The sequence below is a fragment of the Leptonotus elevatus genome, chromosome 1 (genome assembly GCF_054856555.1).
Source record: "Leptonotus elevatus isolate MCC_2025b chromosome 1, RoL_Lele_1.0, whole genome shotgun sequence".
Taxonomy (NCBI): domain Eukaryota; kingdom Metazoa; phylum Chordata; class Actinopteri; order Syngnathiformes; family Syngnathidae; genus Leptonotus; species Leptonotus elevatus.
The window spans coordinates 33,229,916-33,240,653 of record NC_141239.1 but is presented as its reverse complement, the minus strand read 5'-3'; the positions used below and the strand labels follow the sequence as shown (position 1 = coordinate 33,240,653).

The 10,738-nt window shown below is 38.1% G+C and overlaps 1 protein-coding gene and 1 pseudogene across 3 annotated transcripts; one reads left to right on the top strand and one right to left on the bottom strand.

Annotated features, from left to right (window-relative positions):
• Nucleotides 1–2,054: 2,054 nt before the first annotated feature.
• On the bottom strand, nucleotides 2,055–8,588 carry LOC147181762 (uncharacterized). Of its 2 annotated transcripts, none has more exons than XM_086093462.1 (2): nucleotides 8,473–8,588; nucleotides 2,055–4,256 (listed from the first exon to the last, which is right to left on the bottom strand). In XM_086093462.1, exons 1-2 carry the CDS (start codon nucleotides 8,486–8,488, stop codon nucleotides 2,845–2,847), a joined length of 1,428 nt encoding a protein of 475 aa, XP_085949588.1. In that variant the 5' UTR covers nucleotides 8,489–8,588; the 3' UTR covers nucleotides 2,055–2,844. The 2 variants fall into 2 exon arrangements, with proteins under 2 accessions (XP_085949588.1, XP_085949579.1); XM_086093453.1 differs by lacking the exon at nucleotides 8,473–8,588 and adding an exon at nucleotides 5,334–5,707.
• Nucleotides 5,957–8,353, top strand: LOC147181763 (uncharacterized; annotated as a pseudogene). The gene is made up of 2 exons (XR_015096945.1): nucleotides 5,957–6,361; nucleotides 7,123–8,353. The product of XR_015096945.1 is annotated as an uncharacterized LOC147181763 (transcript).
• Nucleotides 8,589–10,738: the final 2,150 nt, after the last annotated feature.

Below are 10,738 nucleotides of genomic sequence, written 5' to 3'. Positions count from 1 at the left end.
CACGACAACATACCTTGCAACACCAATAATTTAGTTAATTCCTCGAAAGTGTTCCACAATTTTGTTATGACATTAGTCTCTTTTTGGCCCACAAGAGCCCATTTGAATTTAACTGAATTATAAACCAAGAACTCTGTAATATTGACCAATTGTTTAAATGTAGGCTTATAAACACGATTATGCCAAACATATACATACTGAAATAAATGGACAGACAATTTCACAAGTAAGCGCTATTAAATTATTGGGAATATACCTTGATGAATCACAAAATTTTAAAAAACATATTAATTCTCTTGTTAAACAAAAAGTGTGCCTCTTCACTAAACTGAGACATTTTCTTCCAGCTCCGACACTTCTTACATTATACAAAACGTTATTAGACCCCCAGTCCATTACTGCAATGTAATTTAGTACAACACTTTTACCAGGTTTACAACAACAACAACAACTCCAAGCTCTGCAAAACAAAGTAATATGTATTTTTTCCTGGTCAGAATACAATGCGCAACTTTTTCATCATCGTGGACTATTAACTCATTCACTGCCATTGACGGCTATAGATGTCAAAAATTCACTTTATTTCTATAAATTTAACATTTTTTTCCCACTTTTGTTAACAAAAGTATGAAAACCTTGAGAAAATAATGTTTTATTGTACATTTAGAACAAGTCATCCGATTAATTATGATTAAAAAATGTAATCGCCGGACGCCCCTAATTTTTAATAACCTTTTTTTTAAAAGAAAAAATATATATTTTTTAATTATTCTTTTAAAAGAAAAGATTACAAATAAAAAATATATATTATTATTTTTTTAAATAGAAAAGATTGAAAATTAAAGAAAAAACATATCTATTTTTTAAAAGAAAAGATGATTACAAATAAAAAAATTATAATTCAAATAATAATAACAAAATAATCCAAGTAATAAAAAAGAGATAAAAAATATAAAAAAAATAATTACAATTACTTTTTTAAAAGAAAAGATTATTATTATTTTAAATAATTAAAATATTTTGTTAAATAGAAAATGTATATATATATATTTTTTTTTTTATAAATATTTTTTTTAATAGAAAAGATTATTAAAAATGAGGGGCGTCAGGCGATTACAATTTGTAATCGTAAATAATTGCATGATTTTACTAGTTAACTCACGATTAATCACAAATTTTATATCTGTTCTAAATGTACAATAAAAAAATCTAGGTTTTCATACTTTTGTTATCAAAAGTGGATTTTTTTTAAACTAATCAAAATAGTTAAAATGAATTTTGACGTCCATAACCGTCAATGGCAGTGAATGAGTTAAGAGATCAGTATGTACCATAACGCATGTCTAATGTATCAAGTCGTCAAAAATTTGAGCCCTAAACTCACTTAGCTCATTCCACCTGCTCCTCCCAACATGGACATACAGATCAGTAGCACCAGGAATAAAGGCGTCATCACTATGAAAATGTGAAGGCTCAAGACAACCATTTTAAACAGGGCTGGGCACACTTGGTCCTCGAGGACCAGAGACCTGCAGGTTTTGGATGTGTCCCTTCTCCAACACAGCTGATAATATGATCAGATCATCAGCAAGCTCTGCATAAGCTTGGTAACGATCCTGTTGCTTGGAATCAGATGCATGCTTGTACAAACGTGATTTGATTTCTATGATCGAGGACAGAGGATGGTAAACCGTAGAATGTTCCAGCCAATGGTTAAGCGAGAAGCAAGTCCTCCCATCAGACGCAACCCTGACCGGTGTGGATGATGCTGATGCTGATGATGAGAGGAAGTTATCTCGTCCTCAGCAACAAATCAACTTGACCACACCACTTGACTACAAAAAGCCAGAATTGGAAGGAAGCTGCGCTCTTCCCTTGTTGTCTTAGTGTGTGGCTTTATGGGCCGGCAAGAGAAAGTCGATTAACTGTACTATTGCTGAACTTTGGAATAAAAAATAGACAAAATGCCAAAAGTCTATGCGAGTCTTTTTTATTTGGTTTTCTTGTTGAAAAATATAATATAACGCAATTGGATGAGTTTTGGCGATAACTGGCGGTATAATATAGACCTTGAGAATAACAGATAAAGAATGCCCCCTTCCCTTCCCCCAACACACACACACACAATAACAATTCATACATTCATGTCTGGTGGCTGGCATAAGCAAAAACCTCCTAAGTCACAATTTGTAATAATAATAATAATGCATCAGATTTATATAGCGCTTTTTCTGGACACTATGGATATATCATTCATGAACACACAAATTCCCCATCTGGTGGCAGTAGTTTTTTATTTTTTATTATTATTATTTATATATATTTTTTAAATTATTAACCAATCAAAAGTGTTGAAAATGGCCCGTTCCCTTTGATGATGAAATGTTAACGGTAGAATAAACATGCTGTTTTTGGAGTCTCCTGAAAAGTGATGATTTTAAAGGTACAGCCGTACAAGATTATAAATGGAGAGAGAGAGAGAGAGAGAGAGACAGAGAGAGAGAGAGAGAGAGAGAGAGAGAGAGAGAGAGAGAGAGAGAGAGAGAGAGAGAGAGAGAGAGAGAGAGGTAAGGCAACAGAACAGATTAAAACAATTCAACTTCACTGACAAGACACGGTACAGTATAGATTATATAGTTACATTACATTACAAAATGTAAATTTTTTTCAGGATCCCATATGCTATTTTCCATTAGACAACATTAGACAAAGCAGAAGTATGTAGCATGTGTTTTAGCATGCATGCTAATTCTCAACACTCACAGCAAGTAATTAAGTCAGAGACAAAGTCACAAGTTTCAAACTTGTCTTTGAAGATGACGTGACAGATGACAGGTGGGACCATCATTGATCACCGCTATTCTCCCCAACACACTTGTGCGTCTTGACCTTTCCTTTCTGAGAGAATGTTTTGCTACAAACTAAACAGGAAAAAGGTTTCTCCCCCGTGTGTGTTCTTCTGTGACTTTTTAAGGTTCCCTTCTGAGAGAAACTTTGACCACAAACTGTGCAGGAAAAAGGTTTCTCTCCAGTGTGTCTTCTCGTGTGTGTGGTCAAATGGCTTTTATGAGTAAATCCTTGACCACAAAATGAGCAGGCAAAAGGTTTCTCACCAGTGTGTGTTCTTTTGTGTATTTTTAGGGTTCCGTTCTGAGAGAATTTTTTGCCACAAACTGAACAGCAAAAAGGTTTCTCGCCAGTGTGTGTTCTTGTGTGTGTTGTCAGCTGTCCCTTCGTACAGAATCTTTTACCACACACTGAGCAGGCGAAGGGTTTTTGGCCATCGTGTGTTCTTGTGTGTATTTTTAAACACTGCTTCTCAGAGAATTTTTGACCACAAACTGAGCAGGAAAAAGGTTTCTCTCCTGTGTGTTTTCTTGTGTGTCTTGATAAGTTTCTCTTTTCCGAGAATTTTTCATCACAAACTGAGCAGGAGAATGGTTTCTCTCCGGTGTGTTTTCTTGTGTGATTTGATAAGTTTCTCTTTTCAGAAAATCTTTGGCCACAAACTGAGCAGGCAAAAGATTTCTCACCAGTGTGTTTTCTTGTGTGATTTCTTAAGCTTCCCTTTTGAGTGAATCTTTCGCCACAAACTGAGCAGACAAAAGGTTTCTCTCCAGTGTGTTTTCTTGTGTGATTTCTTAAGCTTTTCTTTTGAGTAAATCTTTTACCACAAACCGAGCAGATGAATGGTTTCTCTCCAGTGTGCACTCTCATATGCCTTTTCATTTGAGACTTGAAAACAAAAGTTTTCCCACATTGAGAACATTTCCAGTGTTTGTTGTCACTGTGACATGTCATACCACGTTTAGAATGTTCATCATCATCATCATCATCATCATCCTCATCTTCAGTGCGAGGGGAGTGTGATGTGTGGTCACTATCCGATAGTGGAGCTATGAGGCTGTCTGCTTGTGATGGTCCAAAGTGTGCTCCATCACCTTCTGCCATGTTGCTTGGAGGCTCCGCCCCTCTGCTCTCCTCACTTGGATCGTCATCTTCCTCTTCATTCTTCAAAGGGACACCAGTCAATCGAACCTTGATGATTTCCTCTTGCTTTTCCTCTTTAATGTGTAGGAACTCCTCTTCTTCTTTCATGTAAGAATAGCATGACTCCTCCTCTTTTTTAAAGCGGGATGATCCTTCAGGTAGAAACGCTTCCCCCTCCTCTTTGATGTGAGCTTTTTTGTCCTCTTCTTCTTTAATGAATGGAGATTCTGGGTCCTGCTGCCCGAGATGAAGTTCTTCACAGATGTCTGAAAGACACAAGAAAATAAATCTCACTGGTTTATTTTTAGCCTCCTTAGTACTCCATCCTGTTTTCATGTTAGCGCAAATTCAACCCTGGCACATAGTTTCTAAAAATTAAAAGAATTCAAGCCTTTTAAAATGTATTGCTCAAATGCAAGTACTTGAATCCTAACTCACAATTAAGTAACCTATTCCTAACTTTTTATTTAGGTGTAAACAAATGAATAACGCGTTACATGCGTCATATTGAAAACAAGTTTGAGGATCACACCCAGTGGCGATATAGTGCATTAATACAGAAACAATTTGACATTTTTAGAGAAAATTAACCGACTCCCCCCCTTATTAATTAAAAAAAACTGCATCCAGTCTTTCTCCATATAACATGAGAATTGCAAACTGTGCGCACAACACAACATAGAACTGTACATTTGAACAAGACAAAGGCAAAAGAAAACTTAAAAGAGGTATTTTCAGACAATAAATTCTTCAAATTATGAAATACCAATGAGGCTTGCTTTGTTTTAACCCTCCTCAATGTCCTTTAAAAACTTTCGTTTTCCTTAAAATAAATAAATAAACAAAGGTCGACATTTAAATCACGGTTGATTTGAGGACGTTGTACATGCTTCGTTCAGAGGCAACTCGTTTCCGATGGAGTTGTGTTGTTGATATTGTATACATTGTTTATATTCAAATTTTGTACATGTTTCGTATACTGTTTTGTTCAAATTAACTAAATTGTTACTTTATAAAGTTGTTTATTTGTTTAAAAAAAATATTTGCGTAAAAAAAAGAGCTCGAAGTAACGTGTTTCCGGTAGAGGTCACGTGTTTCCGGTGAGGCTTCACTCGCCGAGCGTCTGCAGAATGGCGAATACGCACACGATTACGTCAATTATCATGATGACGCACCTTGCATGCAGGGCTCTATTTATTTATTTATTTTTTATGCAGGGCTCTCATGGTCGCAGAATAGTACCTGGCCCACATAAGCTACATTCAGCGTTAGGGTAATCATCACAAGAATATTGTTGAAGATTGGGAGTTTTTTTCCCAGGTGAGAGTAATAAAAGACCAAACCTGCTGTGTGTAACGCAACTCGAGGCTTCTTGCGAACAGCCTCCACTGGTTGACGTTCACATTCGTTGTCCTCTTTTGCTCCACAAAGTTCCTCCTCGCGCTCTGCTATCCTTCTTGCACACATTTTCACGTGACAATCATCTCACACTTGATAGGTGCTGAGCGAGGTCTCACAAATGCGCCTCCTTGTTAGCGGTCCAGAAAACTAAACCATGCGGACGACGGAAGGATAATAAATGATGTTTTAGTCCAGTAAGGTAGTAATGGGCATACTGCATCGAAGAATCAGAACGTTCGATACAAATTTAAGAAAACATGTTTTGTGGTGCAGATATGGTGGTTGGTGTGCCGAGGTAGCTGACAATGTACGGCAATTCCACTTGGACAATTTTGTGTTAAACCGTTAAGAGATTTCGAACAAAAAAGGAAGAGGCATGGCAAAATTAAAAAAAAACAATGAATTGGCTTGTAAATTACTTGAACGTGTTAAGTTAATTATTGTTGAATAGACGGGAGCTCATTTCAATTATTTACTTTTTATACTGTATATTCTCTTTGCTCGTTTGCCGAGTCACGTTCCTGACACAAAGTTTGTCCTAGTGGCTTTGCCGTATATTATCAGCGACAGTGCAAACGTCTTTTTTGACGAAATACTGTACTACAGTTTATTTAGCACCAAACGTATTGAAAACTCAACGCATTACGCCCATCAATAAATCACTGGACAACATGCATTTAATCTTCGTCTCCGTTTTAAATCGTCTCGGTTCACGTTGAATTTCTCGGCCTTGCTGAGCTTAGTTTAGTTTAGCTTGCTAACCGCTAACAAAGAGACGCATTGGGATCCACACGTCGCTCAGCAGAGATCAAGTGTGAGCGTAAAATGTTTTGATTATCGTGTGAAATGTGCGCAAAGAGGACAGCAGAGTACGAGGAGAAACTTTGTGACGCCAAAGAGAACGAGCCACAACGGCGACTACTGGACGCTGTTTGCAAGGAGCAGCCTCCAGATGTGCTGCAAAGAGCAGGTTTGTTCACTACTTAAACCCACTTTTTTTAATCACTCGCTTTCTGTTATTAACAAAAGTCCTGTTTATTTTTTATTTTTAATGAACCCAGACCTTCAGCTAAAAAATATGCTTCTAGTGGCGCAGCCAAATTAGACTTTAGGTAGTGCAGGGGCGCAGGTGGGTTTGTGGAACTTTGGGGGCAGATATCAAGCGTCTAAAAAATTTTAATAGACATTTTATATACGGATATGATATGGCCATGGGCGCATATTGTGGGACGGGTTACGTCCCACACCATCACGATGATCACACTATTGTCACCAATGTAGGAATGGCCGGGCGCTGAACTAAATACACTAGTAGTAAGCGAACAATAATGCAATAAGAGGGTGGATAAACAAGTCTGCGTAAAGTGTGATCCTGTCTGTAATAGACTACAGCAAAGCAAGATTGCAAGTAGAAACCATGTTTTACACCTACCAGTATTCATTTATTTCTAAAAAATTATGATATCGTAAAAGTCCTAGTCCATATATAACAAAAACTTAAATGTCTAAATAAATAAATGTGGAAGCGTGTGTACAATATGCAGGGTTTACTGTCTTACCATTCTTGATATATATTGTTTTACACACTTTATTTTCAACTCCCATCTACTGAATCGTTCACACATCTGGCTTGCCTGGTAACCTCAAACAACGATTACACAATATCAGATTCCCAACATGAGAATTGACTTGACCAAACCAAACGTGTGTTTGTCTTCTTGTGTCCTGTAGGCGTCAGTGAAGATGATTGTGCTGAACAGCAGGAGCTAGAGTCCTTTCACATTAAACAGGAAGTGGAGGACAAAGATTCCCCAGAGCCACTTGACATTAAAAGGAAAGAGAAGCCAGAACCCTCCCACATAAAAGAGGAAGCGCACGAGCCACCATCTGTTAAAGAAGAGAACGATATTCTCACGTTACCTTCGACTGGTGTCCGTTTGAATAGTGATGATGAAATTCAAAGTGAAGCGAGCGGAGGGACGGAACCTCCAAGCAGCAGCAGCTCAAGTCAACACCTGACAACAGAAGGTGATGATGACCACCGAGGAGGATCACAAGCCGGCGGCCTCTTAGCGCCACTATCAGATAGTGATGACACAACGTCACACACTCCTGACACTGATGATGATGATGAAGAGTCTGAAGGAGATGTGACGTGTCGCACTGACGACAAACGCTGGAAATGTTCTCAATGTGGGAAAACATTTGCTTATAAGTGGGGTCTGAAACAACACTTAAGAATACACACTGGGGAAAAACCCTTTGCTTGCTCAGTTTGCGGTAAGCGATTCACTCAGAAGGGTTACCTAAAAGTACACAGAAGAACACACACAGGGGAGAAACCTTTTGTTTGCTCAATTTGCGGTCAAAGATATTCTCAAAAAACCAATTTGATTACACACACGAGAACACACACGGGGGAGAAACCTTTTGTCTGCCCAGTTTGTGGGCAAAGATTCTCTGAGAGCGGAAGCTTAACAACCCACACAAGAATACACACTGGAGAGAAACCTTTCGAATGCTCGGTTTGTAGTCAAAGATTCTCTGATAAGGGAAATTTAACAACACACACGAGAACACACACTGGCGAGAAACCGTTTGCCTGTTCAGCTTGTAGTCAGACATTCTCCACGAAAATACAGTTAACAAATCACACGAGAACACACACTGGAGAGAAACCTTTTGCCTGCTCAGCTTGTGGCCAAAGATTCTCTCAGAAGGGAAACTTAAAAGCACACATGAGAACGCACTCGGGTGAGAAACCTTTTGCCTGCTCAGTTTGTGGTCAAAGATTCTCAGAGAACGGGAGCTTGAGAAGACACTCAAGAATACACACTGGCGAGAAAAAATGTGCTTGCTCAGTTTGTAGTCAAAAATTATTTGATCAGGGAAGCTTACGGAAACACACAAAAAAGCATAATGGGGAGAAATCTTTTGCTGGCTCAACTTGTGACCAAAACTTTTCTCGCAACGGCCAGGTTAGGAGGTACAAGTGTGCTGGTGAGAAGAGCAGCGATCCAATAAGCTTGAAATGAAAATATGTATGTCTGCAACTAAAATTAGTTGCTATGACTAAAGTACCTTGTGTTCTATGCATCTTCTTCGAAGTCTCTTGTGGACGGACATCACTGAAAACGATGCATCTGGTGTGTCCAGCAGTTTTTTGTGTCGACTGTATTGACAATTTCAATCTTACGTCACAAGTCAAAATGGTGGCTTTATGCTGCATTCGAGGAGGGTTTGAATTTAGTCGGATTTATCCCACTAGAGGTGTCACAGTTCTGCCCTCTAAGCATTTGAGGCAAATGTAAAGAACAAAAATGGTTAATTCTGATAAATTATTTGTTGTTCCGGTAAAACAGTCATTCCAAATCACGTTGTGTCATGTGAACACGTCGCTTTGAAGTCGAAGGTGACACAATCCGAGTAGGATTAGTCTGATTTCCCACTATCCTCAAATGCAACATTTATCTTCGGTGAAATGGTCCTCTGTGTCCTTTGAAAAGTATTTGACTTTGGATCATATTTGATTTGTGAGGATTCTTTTGATTATAAAATTTGATAAAATGTTGTTTGACTACTATAACAGCATGCCTTGTTTGTTTGTATGCTAGTCACAGGCAAAAGCAATTCAATACGCAGTGGAAATGAAGAGTTGCATTGTGGAAACATAAAAAATGCTCGGAATTGTCAATTAGTTGAAATAGACTGTGAAGGAAATCTTATTCTTTGTGATTATGAATAAAAATACAACTCTTGAAACAAGCAAAGGTTGGCTCTGAGTCCTCTTTGAAGAGCAAACTATTTCCAACGTCTTTTCCGGACTCAGGCAACCGAAGCAACGGTCAGACATGTCAAGATAGCTCAACGGATGCTACATGTTGCATGATTTATTTGTAATAGAGTGTCACAACAGGCTTTCCACTAGCGTTTTATTAGCCCCGCCCCCTTCGCAGGAGAGGAATATTATTTATTTTATGATACTTTACTTGTGGCGTTTTTAACAGGAAGCCCCGTTGCAGTTGCTGTCTAAAGGGGGATTTGACCGAAGGCTGAGAATATAATTTGTAAATATATAATACCACTCCTTCATTTCCTGTCTTTCATGATTGGGCAAAGTGATTAATCCAGGTGTGTCTGGCCATTGTCGTTGTGGTTACTGAGGTCAGGCACACCTGGATTAATCAATTTGGCCAATCATGAAAGACAGGAAATGAAGTAGTGGATTTGTGCAAAGAGCTCATAGGGCCACACAAATTTCTGATGGCGCTATAGCCACCAACCCGGCCCCGGTGTAGCACCATACCTGCTTGAAACCACAAAATAGTGACCTGAACTTTTTCCACCTCTTTGAAATTTATCACTAATCTCCATAAGGATGGGGTCAATGACCTGGAAACACAGAATGTAGTGTATAGGATTAAATGTGTGCTGTCACTGCAGTGTCAACCCCTGTATAACAGAGAATGCAGCAAAATGGCACATAAAACAACACATCAAATTCTGAAAGGGGAATCGAATGGACTTAATTTAGCAACATTTTGGCTTACACAAAAAACATTGAGAATTTAGATTTTGGATTGGCAACCAATGCCCGTTGGACCAAGGCCAACCACCGCCAGAGGGTGTAAAGGTGAATTGTGGGAGTGGGATGTTGAGGTGTTTTACAAAATTCTGATTTTTAAAAGTAGCGTAGCTAAAACTGTGGGGAGCGTTGGCGCAAAAAATAAAATAGTAATAATTGAAAAAATATAGTAAAAAACACCTCCTGGTGTTCCGCGGAGGGAGAGCAGATACCTCTGCAAACGTCACTCTTCATAAGGAAAAGGTCTCTGCCGCTATCTAGTGGGAACTTTTTATATTGCATTCTCCTAATTGTCCTTTTTTTTTTTTTACCCTAAACGTTTTTGTATTTTTATTTCAGTCACTTCATACTAGATTCCCTAAATCCGACCAAAAATATTTGTCTTTTCACCTGTTTTTTTTTCTTTCCTAATCTAAACCATGCCTTATTTTCTATTCCTACCCCTTTTGTAACTCTATACTTTTCCTTCCTAACCCGGTAAATTATTTTCACTCACCCTTCTAATTTTGGGTTTTTAGTTTTAGCAGATATTCCAATTTCAGCCCTCATAATCAGAGCCTGCTATTTACATTGATTGAAATTGGGTTTTAAAAAGGCACAGCCAGTTTTGATGTTTTTCACAAGGATACCTTTTTTGCAAGTACTGAAATAAAAACGAATGAGTTACAAAGCTGTAACGTTACAAGCAAATTTTTTTGGGAAGGAGCAAAGTTCCTTTTAATAAAATTGTTCATTTACATTTTATTTCCAAGTGCTGAATGC